The sequence below is a fragment of the Phoca vitulina genome, unplaced genomic scaffold (assembly GCF_004348235.1).
Source record: "Phoca vitulina isolate PV1807 unplaced genomic scaffold, GSC_HSeal_1.0 scaffold5, whole genome shotgun sequence".
Taxonomy (NCBI): Eukaryota; Metazoa; Chordata; class Mammalia; order Carnivora; family Phocidae; genus Phoca; species Phoca vitulina.
Genome location: NW_022589708.1, coordinates 51,984,826 through 52,006,564, shown reverse-complemented (window position 1 = coordinate 52,006,564; position 21,739 = coordinate 51,984,826). Strand labels below are relative to the sequence as shown.

At 38.6% G+C, this 21,739-nt stretch overlaps 1 protein-coding gene across 6 annotated transcripts in view; it reads left to right on the top strand.

Moving 5' to 3' along the window:
- Nucleotides 1–21,739, top strand: part of VWA8 (von Willebrand factor A domain containing 8) — a 348,163-nt gene that overhangs the window by 157,723 nt on the left and 168,701 nt on the right. For all 6 annotated transcript variants that reach the window (XM_032402933.1, XM_032402932.1, XM_032402934.1 and 3 more), the window contains 2 exons: nt 1,024–1,095; nt 18,137–18,213. In XM_032402933.1, the coding sequence (XP_032258824.1) occupies nt 1,024–1,095; nt 18,137–18,213 (149 nt within the window). The remainder of the gene's footprint in view (nt 1–1,023; nt 1,096–18,136; nt 18,214–21,739) is intronic.

The window sequence follows — 21,739 nt, the reverse complement described above, 5'->3', positions numbered from 1 at the left end:
ATATGAGACCAGGAGTGCAAGCTCCCCTGGCCTCCAGAGCCAGGTGATCAAGAGGTGACTCCTAGGTGGCAGCCAGAGAAATTGAGGCACCAGACACACATAAAAGGTCTTTAACTGGAGATTCTGGTGCACTGAATCCCAGCAAAGGGAGAGCACAAAGATAGCACCTGCCAGTCTCCATCCCCAGAGAGTGTTCCAGCAGGCTTCTACGTGTGTGTTAAATTAGATGTCTGTCCGTCAGGCCAGTGCTTTAATGGAAGCAGGTGAGCCTCCTTCACTTTAAGTCTGGGCACAGTCAGCTGCCTCTGAGCTGGGCCCTGGGGCAGGTCAGTTTCTCAGATCACTAGAGTCTTGTGGGTCTCAGAATGTGAGCCCTGTTGGTTTTCAAAATTAGATGTTTTGGGGGCGCCTGGGTGGCTCAGTCGTTAAGCTGCTGCCTTCGGCTCAGGTCATGATCCCAGAGTCCTGGGATCGAGCCCTGCATTGGGCTCCCTGCGCCGGGGGAAGCCTGCTTCTCCCTCTCCCACTCCCCCTGCTTGTGTTCCCTCTCTCGCTGTGTCTCTGTCAAATAAATAAATAAAATCTTTAAAAAAAAATTAGATGTTTTGAGGGCTCATATCTCAAAGTGTATGTCTTAGAAGTTGGGATGCTCAGTGTGGGGTTCAAACATTCCTCAGGGGGAAGCTCCAGGTTTTGAGTTCCCAGTTATAGGATGCTGCACTAGGGGTGAGGTTTATGGGGAGACTGTATCCCAACCTCTCCTACTTGATCTGATGGTTTTCTTCTCATTTGCATAGTCGTCAGTCAGCTAGCTTTTAGATTTTTCTAAGAGGAAATTATTTCATATGTTGCTATACAATCTGCATGTCCATGGAAGGAGGTGACTTCAGGATCTTCCTACACTGCCATCTTGAACTGGAACTCTAGATGCTTTCCTTAGCATGACGATATCTTTATTGTTAACTTTATTATTTCATCTTGATTATACAAAACACAATTAACTTCTAGTTCTTTTTTCTCTAGCACATGATAGTGATGGAAGACATGCTGAAGGACTTTCTTCTCGGAGAACACCTATTATTGGTTGGTAACCAGGTGAGTTATGTATGGCTGGAACTCAATTACTAATGAATACATGATAATAACAGCTTAAAAGTGGTAAGTTTTTTCTCCTTGTTGGAATATGTTTTTAGAGGTGATTCTTTTTTTCCAACTAAATGAGCGCATTTTTTTTTTGTGAGATTCTTTTTTCCAACTTTAATTAAGCACAAAGGGTCTTCCACCTTCTAAAATTTAGAATTACCTCAGAGCTGAAATCACCATTCAATCTCCCATCAAGTTCTGTCCGTTCTGACTCATAAACATCGATTCTTCCTTCCCACATCTGTCACCCTAGCCCAGCTCATCATCGCCTATCACCTGGACTGCAGCAGTCCTTTGCTAATATAGCTCTACCTCAACCTTCCTTCCACTCTGATCTACTCTTCACTCTGCAGCCAGATTGATACTTGTCTAACTAAAATCTGACTCAGTCTCTTTTTTGCTTAAATTGGCTTCCCATTGCTCTTAGGTATAGTCTTCAATATGGCTAATGGTGTCCTGCAGGATCTGGCCTCTGCCCGCCTTTCTAGTCCTAAGCCTTGTCTCCTTCCTTTGTCTCACTCGGTAGTAGGTTGAGCCACTCTGAACTTCCTTCAGTTTTATCATCTCTCTGCCCTGGTCCTCGGTGCATGCTCTTCTCTGCATGGAGCACTCCCAGTCCCCTTCTCCACCCCCTTCCCCTAACTCCTGAGGGGTCTTCCCTTGTCCCTAGCTGAATTAGGTTTCCCCTACTTTTACACCTTTCTATTTCCCTGTCATCACACTAGTCATGTTACTCTGTTTACATATAGAATGATTGTCTTTCCGGGCGCCTGGGTGGCTCAGTTGGTTAAGCGACTGCCTTTGGCTCAGGTCATGATCCTGGAGTCCCGGGATCGAGTCCCGCATCGGGCTCCCTGCTCTGCAGGGAGTCTGCTTCTCCCTCTGACCCTCCCCCCTCTCATGTGCTCTCTCTCATTCTCTCTCTCTCAAATAAATAAATAAAATCTTTAAAAAAAAAAAAGTAGAATGATTGTCTTTCCAACTTATCTATGTGATCCTCAAGGGCAGGGACCATAGTTCTCTTGCTTATCTCTGTATCCTCAGTTCCTAGAACAGTGTCTGCTACATAGTAGATATTCAGCATGTGTTTATGGAGGCAATGGATGGACATTTTCTACTTAGAATGTTCTGATAATGTTCCCCAATTGAATTATCAGATTCATAGTGAACAGCAACTTTGGTTTTTTAAATTGGTCTTAAATTAACAATAAACTTTCAGAAGAGTTTGGTCTTTATTTTTTCTTTTTTTTAACTTTTAAAAACAATACATATTCTTTATATATTTAGTCCTCAAACTTATAATTTAAAGTGTTGATTTTTTTTTTTTTTAAATAAAAATGGGCCAGTTGAATGTCTTACTGATTGAGTGCACAGGTTTGGAAGTTAGCTGGCTAGAGGTGTAGTAGGAACCCTTTCCCGGATGGCTGTGACTGTGGGCAAATTGCTTAACTTACAAGGCTCGGTTCCCTGAAAGCAAACCTGGACATAAAAATAGCATGCACTCAGGTAAGAGCCATGTGACTGGGGACTGAGGAAAGCTATGCAGGTTGAGGATGAGGTAGAACAGAGGTTTGCTTCTACTTTATGATAAATGAAAAAGGGGCAGTGTGCTTTGAAATTACTCTAGAGCACTATACAGATGTTGGTGGGAAATCCAGTCCCAAAGAAGAGAACAAGATAGTAGGACAAAGGGCTGGGCAGTAGGGCGGAGCGAAAAGCCGCTACGGCTCTGTGGGTCCATGCCTGGACCCCAGCACTTGGTATGGATAGGAGATCCACTGATTTTCAGGCTTGCCTCAGGTTGGCTCGGCAACCACTGGGGAGAGCTGGCAAGTTGAGTTTTCTCAGAAGGAGCCAGTCTGGGGGCATGGTTATCACAGGGTCTCTCAATCACCGGGTCACAAACTGCACCTTTCATCAGCAGATCACAGTGTCTTCCCTTTTTTTGTCCTTGTTCTGTCCCCTTCTGCTTTGGAGAAAGAATAATTTACAGAGGGAGATTGTATTCAGTGTAAATTTGCTACATTTAACTGGCCTTTTTCATATCAGAAGGGTCTTTTGTTCATTCATTAGAAACCTCTAAGACCATCAGTATCATATAATAGTACCAATGTTGGAGGAACTTACAGATTTACTAAGTAAATTCTGCTCCTGTGTCCATTGAATTATCTCGTGAACAAGACTAACTCTTTTAGGCTGTTTGATGTCCTCCTGCCATTTGATGTCCTCCATTGTCTAATCCCACTGCATACAGCCTGTCTCATTCCTTCCCTCAAACTCTTGTTGTCAGATACATTTAACACTATTTTCCAAACCTATCTTCTTATCAATGTCTTATCCCAGTCTTTGACCTTACCAGCAAGCTCTCTTCTTTCCCTCATCTTTGCCTTTTGAAATTCTTCCAACCCCAGAGTGGCAATATACTCTCACTGACTGAATTCCTTATTTTGTAAATTTGCAACTGTCAGTGAAGGAAACAAATAAATTAGGTAGAATCCAAGGAGTGCCTACTTAAGAGAATAAGAGAGTAATGGGCTTTTTCTTTTTTCTTCTCTCTCTCTTTTTTCCCTTATCTGTAAAATGATGGGATTGGAATTGGTATTTTGTAAGGTCCCTCTGGCTCTAATATTCTATAATATGCTTCTTTAATAAAGTTTTCCTGAACACAGGCCTGAAGCTTTGGCCCCATTCCCTGAGCTGTTATAGCAGCTCAGTTACTGATTTCTTTTGGCTTGCCTTAGACTTATGTATCTACCTGCCATCTCTCTACTAAACAGAGAGAGAACCCCTTGAGAAAAGCTTTAGTTATTTTTGACTAGCATGCAGTAGACATTCAACAAATGTTTGCTAAATAAATCGGAGCCCGTTCATCTTATAGATGAAATTTGGTACCCGTTTACCCACCTCTCCTTGTTACCCTACCCCCAGCCCCCAGCCACTTCTCTACTCTGTTTCTGGGTTCAACTTCTTTTTTTTTTTTTTAATTCCACATATAAGTGACACCACACAGTATTTGTCTTTCCCTCTCTGGCTTAGTTCACTTCTCACAGTGCCCTCCAGGTTCATTAGAGTTAGACTCTTGACTGCTTCCATTTGGTACATACAAGGCAGTGTGAAGCCGCCTGCAGTATTTGTTGGCAAAGGCAGAGCAAGAACCCCACAGAGGTGTGTTTTGCTAAGGATGGAATGGAGTTTTGTGTTCTCCTTCCCTGCGCTTGCCTCAGAGTTCTGATCATCTAGATTTCTCATTCAGGAATGTGTGCTTTTGCAGCCATAGTAACTCATCAGTAGCTTTGAAAATGCCTTGCTTCATTGATCAGTGGCATTTCAGCACCTCTCAATATTCTATGCACCTTCTCAACTGCACCCTTATTTCTATCTTGTGAAACAGAATAACAAATAAAGGGAAAAAAGGCAAGTAGAGGTAGAGCTGGTAGGTTGAGGACTGCTGACTCTCATGGGACGATGTCACTGGTGTCTTCACTCGAATGCACAGTGACAAGTGAGAAAATGCCTATTTTAATCACATGATTTATTTTTTTTTAAATTTTCTTAAAGATTTTATTTATTTGAGAGCGAGAGTGAGCGAGAGAGAGAGCGCACAAGCCGGGGGAGGGGCAGAAGGAGAGGGAGAAGCCGACTCTGCACTGCGCAGGGAGCTCACGCGGGGCTCCATCCCAGGACCGTGGGATATGGCCTGAGCAGCCGCTTAACTGACTGAGCCATCCAGGTACGCCCACGTGATTTATTTTGAACCTAAGTAAACTATTTTTAGCAGTTGATCAGGCTCCTTTCTTTCTCTTTCTAAAACGTTACGTGATGACTACTCAAAAAAGAAAAGAAAGAAATCAGAAGCTTTGGGGATTCAGCATTGGCAAAGAAGCCAGCAGTGGGTTGGTGTAATTACACAATAAAGTGGGATGAATGCTCTTGATACAAACTGTCTATAGATACATACAGTCTACCTGGCCTTCTGTTTGCAAACTAGAAACTGGCCGAAGTCCATGAAAGAAACTTTCTCATAGTTAAAGTTACACATTTAGAGATGTCTCGAAAGATTGCTCTGTTATCAGGAGCACCTTTTACAATGAGCAAATTCAAGAGTAAGTGGTAATCTTGACGTATCTCAAGGTTTATCATCTTTATAAGCCCAATCCCACCTTTTCTTTCCATATAATACTCTCTTTTCAAAGAAACCTGATATTAGACAAGATTTTATAACTGTTGGGAAGCTGAGAAGAGTTCCATAAACATCACTTACCATAGCAAAATTAAGTAGGCCACATCTTATTTTGGTGAAGTAAAATTGATTTTTTTTTTATCCTTTCAATTTTCTGTGTCGGATTTCATGGCACAGTGTGGCAACTTTCCAGTAAGAGAAGCAGAATTGCTGCCTGTCAGCCAAAAGGGATAGGTGCCTGAAATTACACACGTCTGATGGTCCCTTGTACATAATAAGCTACATATTGTAGAACGACTTTCATATGCCTCTACATGCATTATTTTCCACTACTTTAATTATAACATCACATGTGCCTTTGGTGCAATTAGGAGTCCTCATGCTGCCTTTTTTTTTTTTTAAATCATAGCATGAGTTTCTATTTATTTTAGCTTTACTGAGAGGGAAGAAAAAGAAATGCCTATTTATTTTTGAGTCAGTGATGCTTCTTCTGTCCCAACTCTACTGGAGAATAAGCCTCTTTTCTTCCCATATTTTCTTTTCCTTTGATTTATAGAGCTGTATTCTGTTTGATACACAAAATATTGATTGTGAATGTTTGGGGTTATAGAATCAACCTGTAGGTGCATAATTTTTGTTGTTTAAAAACTCCATAAGAATAAACTTATGATTTTATGTAAGGACGCTTGAATTTTGAGAGACAGTTGCATTTTATCACATATTTGAAGGAAGAATTATTCCAGCCGTACAGTATTTTTAAAATGCTCAGGTATCCCCTTACATAAGAGTTATTTTTCTAATATGTAGTATTTTATTTTAGGGGATAAAAATTTAGATAAAATTGCAAAGCAAATCATCAAATTTTAATTTATATTAACGAGACATAGTTAATGATTCAAAATGACTTCTAAATGAATATAATCTAGTAATTTGCCAGATTTGTCTCCTTCCTTCCTTCCTACCTTTCTTTTTTTTTTTTGGTTTCTTTCTTTCTTCATTTTTGAGCCAGCCCTTTGTATCATTTTACCAATAATAGTGGTGTGGTGAAATTTTCATACTTAAGCTCTCCTTGGATTCCACAGTTCATATTGTTTGCCCTTATCACATTTCTATTGTGTATGTCTTTACCAAATAAAAAGTCAGCTCTGGCTGATTTTCATATAGGATGTCTCCTCTGTCCCTGACTTTCATGTGCTTCATGTTTTTACAGTACTGATTCTTCAGGTATTCTTTTCAGTTCCATCATTAGAAAATAACTCTTAATTTTATTTTCCTGCTAAAAGTTATAAGTGGCTCCTGTTTGCCTATCAGATAAAATCTCTTTCATAGGCACACTCAAAACAAATTGTGACCTGGCTCCAAACTCCTTTTATAATTTTAATTCTTCCAAATTCGAGTTTCTTACCCTCCCAGAGTAAACCAGGCCCTTTTGCGGGCCCCCCCCCCCCGCCACACCTTTTTTCATATTGTTTGCTTCATATGGTGCTTCCCCTTGTCTTTGCCAAGGAAAGTCCTGCCAGTTTTCAAAAGCATGTTTGATGTTTCTTCTTCAGTGAAGCCTTTCTTAGTCTTTCCCAAACTGAAATAATCTTGGTTTTTCCTGAAATTTTATAGTATTTTTTCACTCTTTTAAAAGTTGTTGTGATATGTATTTGATTTCATCTACAATTGAATTATAAGTTTCTTATGAGTAAGGGTTAAAAATGGTAATATTTGTACATTTTATAATTTCCAATTTCCTTTTTTTAAAATCATGTCATTTAGTTCTACAACAGCCTTTTGAGGTAAATAAATTTTACAAATCAGCCTTCTAAAACTCAAAAAGGTTAAAATATTTACTCAAGATCATATTAGCTAGTTATGGCAGAATTAAGGCTCAGACCTCCCAAGCTCAAACTTATTTTTCCGCCACAGCACGCTAATGCTTACACTAGTAACAATAGTAACAACAGCAACAACAGTAATACTGTGTAATTGCTAACTTTGGTTGAGTGCTTATAGTAGGCCAGGACAATGCTTCATATATGGAGTACAGGGCATTTTCTAACTTTCTACAAAAACTAGAGTATATAATGAACCCCTTTGTGCTAGTTACTTAGCCTCAAAAATTAACATTTTATCCAACTTGTTTTATCTATTTCCCCTACACTTTTTTATGTTGTCTTTTCATACATTATTCTTTTACATAATGCATTTTTCTCATAGCTATCTCAGTATTTATTTCTAATATACCCACAATTCATTATTACACTTAGCAAATTGATAATAATCCCTGAATATACTATGATACTCTATTTTCAGTTTTCCTCAGTTATTTCCAAAAGTGTCATTTTACAGTTGGTTTATTTCAATCAGCATTTAAACAAAGGCTGGTAATTGTATTTAGCTGAAAAAGGAAAGATATAGTCTCTTTGAAAAAGGAAAGATAGACCTTCCTGTTCTCTTTATCCTGAGAGGTGCTAACAAATGTTCATGAATATAAACATTTTATTCAGAATTATACCAATATTGATAAACTTCTGAGGAAATACTATATAGAGTATATTTTGTTAAGCCAGTTTAAGTCCCTGATTAATTTGTACAATGACATCAAACCATATCCATTTTTTTTCCAGGCTAGAAATAACTGCTTTCTTTTCTGATCTTCGTAGCCTTTGACTTTGAGATATTTATACATGATGAAAATCAGTAAACATATATTTAGTGCCAACTAAGCAGAACTCTATGCGCATTATTACTATATAATTCTATATAATTCTTTGTATCTCATTCCACCTATTAATCATAGGCTTACTGTGATCATGGACTTAGTTTTTCTCCCGATAAAGTCATGTTTGTTGAATTATTTAGTATTGAGAGACTGTGAATATTTTATTGCCAAAATTAAAGAATGTGAGAATTCTGCTAATTAATCATTTGAACTGAGCCCTGGCAGGTTACTACCATGCAGCATCAGAAAAATACCGTGTTGCCATGCCAGCATAATTGTCTAGTACCTGTGAAGGGACTGAACACTTTGTCCCGAAATCTTCCTGCCTGTGGTATCCAGCTGGTAATGGCAGCAGGGAATTTGATAACTAAGTATGCTGTGCTTCCAGTAGCCCCCGCAGCCTGGGAGCCCCAAGCCTATGAAATACATGGGTTTATCAAATACAGTGACATTCATCTTGTTTTATGTTACATTGTGTTGTGTCCCTTCTCCAACCCCTTGCTTAGTGAAGTTGCTTGAATTGCAATCTCGAAATTCTTTACCATTCTACCACCTTGTCTCTCATATTTAGTCTGTTGATCCAGTGTTTCTTAGTGAATTTTTTTCCTGCACTTATTCTAAATCTGTATTTTGTTCTTGCACATACATTGATTCTTTTTCCGCCCACAGTATTGGTCATAGCTTCTTTGGTCATACCTAATGACCAAACTACCTAAGAGTATACCTTTACCGTTTATAGCAACACAGTATTTCAAAGAGATATTGCAGGGATGTGGCTTTTATTATTCCTGTTTGAAAAAGAGGTTATGACTTAGACAGAAAGCTTTATAAGTCAGTGTATTTGTGAGCCAAGCAAACCTGTAGTGCAGTTGAAATGTATGTCTTCTCATCTGACTTTTGGGTGCTGTTCCTTGGCTCTGTGACAGGGAAGACATTGTGCAAATGTTTAGGATTGTTTACTATTCAGTTTTAATAAAATTTTTTTTGATTACCTAAGTAATGTATGTTTGCTGAGAGAATTCAGAAAATAAGAAATTTCCAAAGATTCATAGAGCAGTAATTTCACATTTTATTATGGGATTACAGAATATTAGAATAAAAATAGTGTTTAGAGACCAGCTTGTCTAGGCCCTCTATATTCAAATGAGCAAATCTAGGCTCAGATGGTGGTAGAGACCTCCATCTGGGGACAGATGAAGCAGAGAGCATAATCCAGGTCTCTTAACTGCTAGTATATTAAGGTTTTCAAGTGGAAGCAAAGAATTAGAAAGTTCAACATTTGATGGACATTTTAAGGTTAAAAAAAGCAGCTGTCATTTATTTCTCCTGATTTTACTGTAATATTAGTCTCTTTAGTTTGGTATTTTTTACTGCCGTTGGCAGTTGTTAATGACCATCATATAGTGGTTTTTTTAAAAAACGAAATGAGGACACTAGGCAGAAATCATCTATAAATACTAAACAGACTGATCTAACTCCACGAACATTATTAAAGAATTAGGGGGAACTGGAAGGAATGCCCTAAGTTCAGAGAAACACGTGAGGGAAAGCGAATACTAGCAGTGGTAAACACTCCTTGGAGTCCATTTTAAAAATTACTGCAGAAGGAAAGATCCCATTTGACTTTCTCAGTGTTCTCCCTCTTGAACCTTGGATTCTATACAGGGAGTTCCTGGACACATGTTTTAGGCTATTATAACCTTGGAGTCACTGATCTTGACTCTGTGACATCAGGATTTAAACTCCCATGTACATCAGTTCAGGGAGGCAACCTCTTGACATTTTCTTTGCAGTATGGTGAAACAGAAAACAGCCCAATCTGTTCAATCAGAATGGATGTGCCTTCAAATCCCACTGTGTGCAAGGTTCTTAACTACTTAGAATTTAACTTTGCTTCTCTCCAAAACAGGTACATTACCTCCAACTCACATGGGCTGGCGTGAGGATTCAAGTGATTAAGCACTGAAGGGGTGTGTATGCATACAGCAGAGGGCTCCATAAATGTTAGCTTCCTCCTCTTTGTTTGCTCAAAGGGAGCAGAAGCTTCCTGGAACAGCTTTCTCCCTCCTTTAGCAGGAGCACGTCGCATGACTTCCCTTTCCTTTCTTACTTTCTTTTCTCAAATTTTAGTAGTTATTCCCTGCGGGTTATATGTGAGGCGCCAGTGAGAGGCACATGAACTGGGGGCTGACCCTGGCCCCATGGAGCCAGTCCTCTTGCCGATGCACCTGACACGTTACTAGAGTACAGTGTGGTGAGTGCTGTCAGACAGTGGTTTAGGAACCCAAAGGGGGAAGCCATTCTGGTGCTCAGAGCAGAAGGAGAGAAAAGAATGGGAAAGTCAGGCAAAGCTTCTGGGAAGTGAGACATTTCATCAGAACACTAAGGAGTGAGTGGAAGAAGATGGCTGGATGGGGGAAGGATGGGCTGTTCTAGTCAGAACGAAAAACATAAGCAAAGATGTGGAAGCACAAAGGTTCTGGAGGCTGTTGGTTGATGAAGAACATGTTTGAGTGAGGGGGTGCCTGGGTGGCTCAGTCTGTTAAGCGTCTGCCTTCAGCTGAGGTTCCTGGAATTGAGCCCCGAATCGGGCTCCCTGCTCAGCGGGGAGTCTGCTTCTCCTTCTCCCTCTGCCCCTCCCCCTGCTCATGCTCTCTCTCTCAAATAAATAAATAAAATCTTTAAAAAAAGAAAAAAAGTACCTGTTTGAGTGAGACTTACAGAGGGCTGACACAGCAGTTTGCAAGTTTACCTGCTGCAGCAGGGATCCTTCAACATTTAAGTTCCAGGACATTTACTCTTAGCCCAAACCCCATCCCTAGACTCATCTTTTCTTGCCTGCTCTCCATTCCTCTTTAGGTCCTCTCTCCTGCTCTACTCCCTTCTCCTCCTTCCCCTTGATGAGATACAGATGGCGTTTCCAAGTTATGGATGTTCTTCTTGTCCAGGAAGACAAGTCTACAGCCTTTTTCTTTAAAGGATTTTACTGCTAATCTCTCTGAGGAAACAGGATAACTAAAATAATAAACCTGAGGAATTTGAAAGAATCCCAGAATCTTTCAAAGTCCTTAAAGTCATGGTCCCTGATCTTTTCTCTTACAGAAACTGAAAGCATGTTTACTTCCTATCCTCTGTTTGATTCCTGTCTGTGGGACATAATATATTCCCTACTTCTCTTAATCCTGTAGTTAAAGGGCCATCTGACTTCTACCTCTTCAAAGGTCCTTCTCTCCAGTAGATTGTCAGAAAGAACACAATGAGACAGAACAGTAATGTAAAAGAAAGCACCATTCTCATGAGACAATTTGTATTTTTTTTTAAAGATTTTATTTATTTATTTGACAGAGAGAGAGAGAGAGAGCACAAGCAGGGGGAGCTGCAGGCAAAGGGAGAAGCAGGCTTCCCGTGGAGCTACGAGCCTGATGCGGGACTCGATCCCAGGACCCTGGGATCATGACCTGAACTGAAGGCAGACGCTTAACCGACTGAGCCACCTAGGCGTCCCAAGGCAGTTTGTATTTTTTCGGCTCTCTCATTCCACAGCTTCCTTTTCCCTTTTTAAATTTTCACTCACTAAATATTATCATTAAGAGTTAATAATGATGTAAAAGCTATTTATTTCATCCTAGTTTCTATTAAAGAATACACATTTTACATACAGAATAATGACAAGTAAAGATAAATATTCACAGGAACAAAATGAAAATGGTAGCAGATTTGTTTTAGCAGTTGCACATTGGGTAATGTTTTGTTTTTTATATTTCCCAGTAAGGAAAATGAGTATGTATAACTTTTATGATGGAAAAATAAGATACTATTTATGTATTTATTCAATTAAAGTAATCCTCAGGATTTTCTGTTCTAGGCGAAAACTACGATTGGAAAGAGCAGATCATTGTAATTGTTCCTTTTTGCTCAGGATATTTACAGAAATTCCTTCTGAGGTTATGCTTTTAGCATTTCCTCAAAGGAACTGTCAGAGCTTTTAAAATGAAGTCAAAAATGACCTGATGAGATCTCTGTTTTAGAAAAATAACTAAACAACTTGTGGGCTGGCCTGTTGTGAGTCTGGAGGAGGGACACCAAGTAGGATCTTTTCTAAGATTTGGAGCAAGACGATGGGCCTCCCTTGAGTAGTGACAGTGCACTGGAGAGGAAGGAGCAGATATGGGAAGCAGGCACTTCAAAGTAAACAATCCAAAATTAAACTGCCTGTTTTTAAAACTAGATTTCCCTCCCCCACCCAGCAAATGCACTTCTCCCCTGTTTCATTTGTCAGTAGATGGCACCCCCTTCCCCCCTGTTGCCCAAGATAGAAACTTTGCCTTCTCTGTCTCTTCATCCCCACGTCCAGTCCATCACCAAATCCTGTTAGTTCTTTTCCCTAAATATCTCTTAAATCCCTCCATTTCTTCTGCTCCTTAGTTGAAGCCACCATCATCTCCTCTTGGTTGAAGGAGTTTCCAAACTGCTTTCCTGTGCTTTCATTCTTTCTCTCTGCCAGATCATTATAATAGGAGAGTGATTTTCCAAAAATCAACATCTGATCCTATGACTCCTCTACTGCAGTGGCTTCTCCGTGCTTTTAGGAAACAGTCCAGACTCTTCTAAGTGGTTTCCAAGGCTTTGCCGGGGCTAGACCCTGCCTGCCATTTTTGTTTTGTTTCTTACCATTCCCTTCCCTCGTTCCTGCTCTAGCCTTTGACTTCTCTCAGACCTGCCCAGCACTCCAGCTCACGATTACCCTCAAGTCTTTACACATACTATTCTCTCCACCTGGAACACTCCTCTTCCTCCTCTTCCCCTTTACCTCCTTAAGTCCTTGATATCCCCCAGTAAACATCACAGTGTGTGGTGGGCCTTCCTGAGCCCTTTGCTAAAATCTTCAGGCATCTTGGATGTCCCATATCACAACACTTATTACGGGTGTATCTATTATATTTGCTCACTTGTCTGTGTTTCCCACTAGATTGTAAGCTGTGAGTGCGGCCATGGGTTGTGGCTGTTCTATTTACCTTCATATCTTGCTCAGCTAGTACAGTACCTATAACATTGTGTGTTAAAATAGTTGATGAATTAGAAAAGGGAGGGAGGGAAGATAGGAAGGAAAGAAAGGAGAGAAAGGAGTGAGAAGAAAGAATAAAAACATTTTGCAGGTAGAGACCACACAGGTTCTAGTGACATTTTGAAGGAGGTCATGGGAAAAAAACAGAGTAGTCAGAAACATTCCAAGATTCATTCATTGAGCAGCTGGGTACATGGCAATACTCTTATATACTGGGATTAAAAAGAAAAAGGAGTAGGTTTCGGTGGCAGCATAATGAGTCCAGTATGAACATCTGGTGCAGAAGTTCAATCGACAGTTAGGGATAGGGGATCTCAGCTGGAGCTTAGGAAAGAAGTGTGAGCCATGTGTGGTAACTCCAGTTATGGGAGTGAGTGAGATTGCCCAGAGAGAGTATATGGAGCAAGAAGACAGCTGAGGTTGACGTTCTGAAGACCCTAATATAAAGAAAACAGCAAAAGAACTCCCTAGTGGCAGCTGGGGAAGTCACGTCCCATCCTACATTTATGGGACTTGTAAGCCCCTAAAATAGTGTGTTGCTCAGGAGCAGTCTGAGAAACCATGGCTGATTCAGTAACTTGGGAAGTGGGGAGGGAACAGGAACTCCCAATCGTAGCTTTTCATGATTGTTTCTTTCAGGAAATCCTCTATATTTCTGACATTACAATGCATTTATGATACTTGCTTTTCTCTAGATTCATTGAAGTTAACAGACGTGATATATTAACAAATACATTTTACTCATCTAAATGTATAGATTTTAAATTTTATGTTTGTTGTAGCATGCCGTTTAAAGCTTACGGAGCTTTTTAGTGTACATGCAAATGTGAAAATATTTTCCTTCCCTTTGTTTCCGTGTTAGGCTTATAACTATTTTGGGGAGAAATCCAGTTAGATATCAGTTTCCTAGAGGATGAAATGATCCATTGTTCTTACTTTCATGTGTTTGTCATTTTGACAATCAGCTCTGATAACTGAATCTTCCGCAGGCGAAATGTATAAATTGGATCATTTGCAAATCTTCTCCGGTTTTTAGAAGTCTGTAACTCATCACAGTTTCAAGTATTCATGATCTTTTTTAACATGGTCACAGTATACATCTTACTGGGATTTATACCCTTTTCCGGTACTTTCCAAATTCTCTGCATTCATTCATTCACTGGACACATATTTATTGAGTACCTTTTTCTGTCAGACTCTGTGCAGGGCTCTGGGGATATAGCAGTAAATAGGCCTGGACCTGCCCCCATGGCACTTTCAGTTCATAGAACAGTGAATAAGAGAGACTTTAAACAAGTTGTCACTCATATAAATCTATGCTTAGGAAGGAAAAAATACAGGTGAGTGTGGGAGATGAGGAAGGACCTGACTTATATCGGAAGGTAGTAAAGGCCTTTTTGAGGAGGGAATTAAGATAATGAATGAGAATGGCTAGGATAGTGAGTGAGAGAAGACCAGAGAAATTTGGCAAACTTAAGATATATTTTGGAGGTAGAAATGAGAGGAATTAGTTATGAATTGGGAGGTGGAGTGAGAAGTACTGAGGATGACTGGGGTTTCTGCCAGAGATGGAGACATCATTAATTCATTTGACCCATACTTGAGTGCCTACTTTGTGCCAGCACTGTTCTAGACACTAGCAATACAGTAGTGAACAAAACCAGCTTCTCAGTGAGCTATTTCCAGTCTGGGAGAAGGATAACACAAGTAAATAAATTGTTAGAATGTTAAATGATAGTAAGTGCTTTGGAGAAAGAGTTAGCTCTTGATTTTCCTCTGGGAAAAAAAGACTTCCTCCCCTAGCCTTTCCCATCTTTTTGCTCAAGGAACTATCTAGAAGTAATCTTTGATCTTTCTTTTCCTTTATCCTCCCGTATCCAGTCCGTCAGCCAGTTTTGTCAACTTTCTTGCAAAACAGCTGGAATCCATTCTTCTCCATTTATACCTCCCTAATCTAAGCCATCACCGTCTCTCACCTGGAATCTTGGAGTAGCATTCCAACTGGCTTCCTGGTTTCCATCCTTACTCCCTCCCTTATAATTCACTCTCCATACCTAACCAAAGTGATTTTTTTTATGATCTGTATTAGTTCATGCCACTTCTCTGCTAAAAAAATCTTCCAGTGGCTCCCCATCTCATAGAATAAAATCCCACTTCTTCAACTTGGCTTGTAAAACTTATTTGATTAGACCCTACTTACCTTTTTTTTTTTTTTTAAGATTTATTTATTTATTTTAGAGAGAGAAAAACAGAGCAGTGGGGAGGGGCAGAGGGAGAGAGAATCCCCAACAGACTTCCTGCTGAGTACAGAGCCTGACCCAGGGCTCAATCTCACCACCCTGAGATTATGACCTGAGCCGAAATCAAGAGTAGGACTGAGCCACCCAGGCTCCCCACAGCCCTACTTACTTTCATTTCTTTATCTTATATATTCTTTTCTGGCCCACAACACTTGAACACACTGGCTGTTCCTCAAATATCCTGAGCTTATTTCCACTTTAGAGGATCAGCTGTAGCAACTCTTCTCCTGGAATGCCCCTTTTGTGATCGTCATAGCACTTGGCTCCTTGTCATTTAGATCTGAGCTTAAAGTTACCTAAGGAAAAGTCTTCACTTCTGAATCAATATTAATAACCACCCAATCAGTATTGCCTCACCCTGTCTTAATTGTGTGTAGAGAATATCACTATTTGATAACTTTCTTATTTATTTATTTGGTTGTCTAATTACATCTTGCTGCCTTTCTACCTACTTTTCTAATCTACGTTCCAATCTATCTGTCTCCACACTCCTGAAATGGAAGCTCCATAAGAGCAGAAACCTTATCTGTCTTGTTCACTGCTATCTCTCCTGACACATGCCAGCACTCAATAAATGTTTGTTTCTATGTTGAATGAGTAAACAATAAATCTCCTAGATACCAGTTTCTCCTTTTGTCAATCAGTATATTTTGCATAGTATTGTTATATTGACCTTCTTTAAACATTGATTTCATTGTGTTTCTCTCTGAGTCGAGGATGTACAATGCATCTTAATTGCTTGCTACTGTCTATGTGTGCTTCATACCTCTGTCTTATTAAGTAGTTGGTAATCAGTCCAGTCCCCGTAGTCTCTCTTGCATCTATGATCTTATGACATATTTAGTGGACCAAAGAGAAGAGAAAGATTCTAAGGCTATTAGAACCTATATCAAAGGGGCTCCTAGCTGGCTCATTTGATAGAGCATGTGACTCTTGATCTCAAGGTTGTGAGTTCAATTGGGTACAGAACCTACTTGAAAAAAAAAAAAAAAGAACCTATATCATATAAATTAACAACTGTTTATCTACTGGTGGCTTGTCTTCTGTGCTCCACATGTATGTATGTGTCTTGCCTTCTTTTGAGAATTGTGAAGGACAAATTCTCATAATTTCTTTGAGAATTTGTTTATCTTAGAGGAACTGTCACAGTTCTAGGACTATGATGATGCTCAATAAATACTCATTTGATTGATTTGAATTTCTATCCTTCGTGCTTATAGAATGATTTCTTTACAAGACATTTGAGGATGTAGCAGAAAAATCAGTAATAATGCCTGCTTCCTTCTATTGGGCTTCTTCTGCTCTTACTGCTCAGCGCCATGCATTTCCCTGATCTGCCTAATTATTTCTTTAGAAATGGATTCCTAGAAGTGGGGAAAGAGAAAATTCAAGGCCCAGTTTACCTAAATCAGTTTCAGACTGAAAGAAGTATAATCCATAATGTTGGGACTAAAAACATTAGCATCAGAATCAGACAGACCTGGATTTGAATCCTGGTTCCCCTGTGATTAGCTGTGTGACCATGAACATGTTGCTTAGCTTTTCTGAGTCTTGGTGTCTTGATTTGTGAGGTTGGAGTAATCATACTACCTACCTCGTAGAACTGTTAGGATTAAATGAAATAACACATGCATATACTTAGGATAGAGTCTGGCAGGATATAAGAAATTAATAAGTTATTTATTGCTAGAACATATGATATATGGAATTTAGCTTTTTAACCACTTCTACTGTTCCCACACAACCCACTTGTTAAAAGAGTCACATCCCATTAATAGAGTATTCCACCTCTAAGTGAAAACTTCAAAATGGGGAGCTGGCATGGGAGTGGTTTCCATTTTTAACAGTCTGTCTTCCACAAAAGGACAGCAACTCTCAGCATCAGTAAGTGGTAAGGAAATGAGGACATTGCTGACAAGAGCAGATATAGTTGAGACTTACTAATAAACCCTGGTTATAATTTAGGTTTCCATGGTTTTGAAGGATTAGAAAGTAGGATAGAAGGAGAGAAGAATGAGCGTTTTATTAAAACAGAAGTATAGTATTATATTTATCTGCCTGTAACTGGAAACCATACTTCCAAAGAATTGATAAGAAAAAATCATTGTTTTTATACTTACTTTATTGCCTTTGATGCCATTTTTCAAATCTGAAATGGTTAATATTGTATTGTAATGTCTAAACTTCAGTGTAAAATTATGAAGCAGAAAAAACTAGCTGTAGGGGCGCCTGGGTGGCTCAGTCGTTAAGCGTCTGCCTTCGGCTCAGGTCATGATCCCAGGGTCCTGGGATTGAGCCCCGCATCGGGCTCCCTGCTCAGCGGGAGGCCTGCTTCTCCCTCTCCCAATCCCCCTGCTTGTGTTCCCTCTCTCGCTGTTTCTCTCTCTGTCAAATAAATAAATAAAATCTTTAAAAAAAAAAAAAAAAAAAACTAGCTGTAGAAGGCTAAAAATAATTATGAAGTTCCTTTTAAATAAGAAGAGCATGTTTAGTGTATTTGATGTAAATGAAGCTAGTGTATTTAGAAGTAAATTTTTTAAAAAACCTTTATGTCAGAGAAGCTATATTTGTTTGCTATATGTAAACATATATGTGTGTATGTATGTATATGTGTATATTTTCATTATGAGCTGAAACAGTACAAACTTTGAGAAAGTAGGTTTTGGCAACAGATTATTCTGGTTTGTTTTACTTCCACAAAAGTCTCTTTGTACTTAATGTTCGCTGTGTAATTACAGGGTGTAGGAAAAAACAAGGTTGTTGACAGATTCCTTCACCTGCTCAACAGACCCCGAGAATACATCCAGCTGCACAGGTAAGAGTATAAGACCCATAACCTCTTGAGATCTAGTTTAATCATTTATTTTTCTCCCAGCACAATTTAAAAATACTTTCTTAAAACCCATTTTATAAACCAGTTTCATTTTTGTTCCTCCTGTCCTTATCTCTCTTTTCCTTAAAAGGCAATAAAACGTTGGAAAATTTATTTTTTTAGTGACTAATGCTTTATAAACATGAATTAATAGATATTTTGTGGACAGAGAGTGTTGAACATTACATTCTAGGAGCAGATTTCACCAACATAAAGGCTCTTAAATTAGAATAAAAATATGTAGAGACTAAGCCCATTCACTAACAGGAAGCTAAAATAGCTCACAAGGAGAACCAATAAACTATATGATCTCAGGTATGAGGTGAGGAACCAAAAATGTAGAAGAAGTAAGTTATTAGTCTCCTTGCCTTCCTTATAAACACTTTGTGGATTATTTAGTTTTGTGTGGTCAGAATGCTGGTTCAAGGACAGCTTTTATTTATTTAGTTAATTAGTTTTAAGATTTTATTATTATTTATTTATTTGACAGAGAGAGACACAGCGAGATAGGGAACACAAGCAGGGGGAATGGGAGAGGGAGAAGCAGGCTTCCCACGGAGCAGGGAGTCCGATGTGGGGCTCGATCCCAGCGTCCTGGGATCATGACCTGAGCCGAAGGCAGATGCTTAACGACTGAGCCACCCCAGTGCCCCCAGGGAGAGCTTTTAATCAGATAGATATTCTTGGCATGAATTGTTTTAGTTTTCTCAGTCAGCCTGTTCTAAATCTTTCTAAAATAAAAGTAAGTAGCAGATCTGCCAAAATAGAGAGACAGATAGACAGAGAGAGATGGGGAGAGGGAGAAAGAGAAAGAAATAGAGAAATCAAAGAATATACCAAGTAATAAGCAACTTAAAACTAGATTGAATTATTATTTTAATCCCAGGAGGTAAAAAATATTGTGTAGTGCAAAAAAATGTTGGGTTGATTTGCAAGAATTAATTTCTCATTTGGGTCATTTCATTAAATAATGATATGTTCTTAAGAGAAAAATGTAGGAGAAAAGAAGGCAGAACTAATGAGTCATAGGAGAAAGAGAAGAGAAGCAATATAAAGCTGGGAGATGGTCAAAAGCTCCCTCTTGGGATTTACACCTCTGACTGTTATGGAGTAAGTGGTACCTGATTAGTCCTACCATAGTAAAGAATTATAAAACTGTACAAGACTAACAAATACTAGGAAACTTACAACTACCAAGGTAGTCAGAGCTCCCAGGTGGTTAGGAGCCTTCCTTAAACACTCCTGATCTTCAGAAGATATTCTATAAAGTCTGTGCATTAGAGGTAGAACCAATCTACCCCTAGAATAAAAGCTACTCTATGCCCATCCTTAATAAGTTAAAACATAAATCTTGAGAAAACAAGGATGCTTGCTATTTGGTAGTATTTTAGAAGTTTTTCTCATACAGAATGACTTTAAAAACTAAGGGGATGGATGTTAGGGGGGAAATGTCTTTAAAAGATCAATCTTATTCAAAAGTACATTAACTTCTTAACCAAACAAACTTAACATGAAATGAAAGAAGACTGCAAAATCCATTCAACAACACATAGCATTCAAAATGTCAAGCATTCAATAGAAAATTACTAGACATACAAAGAAGCAGGAAAATTGGTCAATAGAAATAAACCCAAAAATGACAGATGGTGGAATTAGCAGACAGGGACTATAAAACAGTTACCATAAATATATTCAGGTATTTAAAGGGAGAAAATAAGCATAATGAGGCAATAATTAGGACTTCTCAATATAGGAATGGCAACCCTAAAAAAACAGTTTCACATATGAGCAATTGGAGTCTCAAAAGAAAGGAGAAAGAATGGGGCAGAACAATATTTGAAGATATAATGGTGGAAAAATTCCCAAATTTGATTGAAAGCATAAGATCACCAATCCAGGAAACTCAGTGAATCTCAAGCAGGATAAACAGGAAACCACAACAAAGTACATTATACTCAAATTATTGTAAATTGAAAGACAAAAGCTTTAAAACTGCCAGAGGAAAAAAAGACATATTACATACAGGGGAAAATGATAAAAATGGCTGCTGATTTTTCATGTGAAATAAATACCACAATTCAGTGAAATGATTGTTTTGAAAGTGCCAAAAGAAGAAAAAAAGTGAGTGTAGAATAATGTATTTGGCAAAAAATTCTTTAAAAATAAAGACATTTTCAGAAAAACAAAAGCTGAGAATATTTTTTCACCAGCAGACCTGCATTGTAGAAATAAATTACAGTTCAGCATTTTCCATGAACATGGATACAAAAAATCCTTAACAAGTATTAACAAATCAAATTCAAAAATCTATAAAAAAGGGCGCCTGGGTGGCTCAGTTGGTTAAGCGACTGCCTTCGGCTCAGGTCATGATCCTGGAGTCCCTGGATCGAGTCCCACATCGGGCTCCCTGCTCGGCAGGGAGTCTGCTTCTCCCTCTGACCCTCCCCCCTCTCATGTGCTTGCTCTCTCATTCTCTCTCTCTCAAATAAAAAAAAAAAAAAAAAAAAAAAAATTTTTAAAAAAAAAAAAAAAAAAAAAAATTGTTAAAAAAAAAAAAGATTATTTAAAAAAAAAAAAAATCTATAAAAAGGATAATACATCATAACCAAGTGGGTTTTATCCCAGGAATATAAGGTTGACTTAATTAATCAAATAACGTAATCCATTTAATTTACAGCATAAAGGAAAAACCATGTTATCATCTCAATCATTGCAAAAAAAGCATTTGGAAAGATTTAATACCCATTCATAATAAACATTGCAGCAAATTAAAAATAGAAGGAAACTTCCTCAACTTGAAAAGAGGCATTTTTTTAAAGATTTTATTTATTTATTTGACAGAGAAAGGCAGACACACAGAGCAGAAGCAGGGGGAGGGGAGAGGGAGAAGCAGGCTCCCCACTGAGCAGGGAACCCAATGAGGGGCTTGATCCCAGGACCCTGAGATCATGACCTGAGCCAAAGACAGGCACTTAAGCAACTGTGCCACCCAGGTACCCCTTGATAAGAAGTATTTATGAAAAACCTGTAGCTAACTTATATTTAATGGTGAAAAGCTAAATGCTTTCTTTCTATGATGAGGAAAAGGCAAGGATATTCACTATTCAGCATTATGCTGGAGGCCCTAGCCAGTGCAATAAGACAAGAAAAAACTAAAACTAAAATGCATGTTTAAATGGAAGAAGTAAAAGTGTCTTTATTTAAAGATGACATGATTTTATATATAGAAAATTCTAGGAAATCTACAGAAAAAAAAAAGCCATCAGAATAAGTGAATTGAGAAAGGTCACAGGATACAAGGTCAATGTACAGCATCAGTTGTATATTTATATAATAGCAATGGGCAGTGGGAAAATAATTATTTTTTTTTTAGTTTTGTATTTAGTTAAAAAGGGCACATGACAAGCACTGGGTGTTATATTCAACTAATGAATCATTGAACATTATATCAAAAACTAATGATGTACTT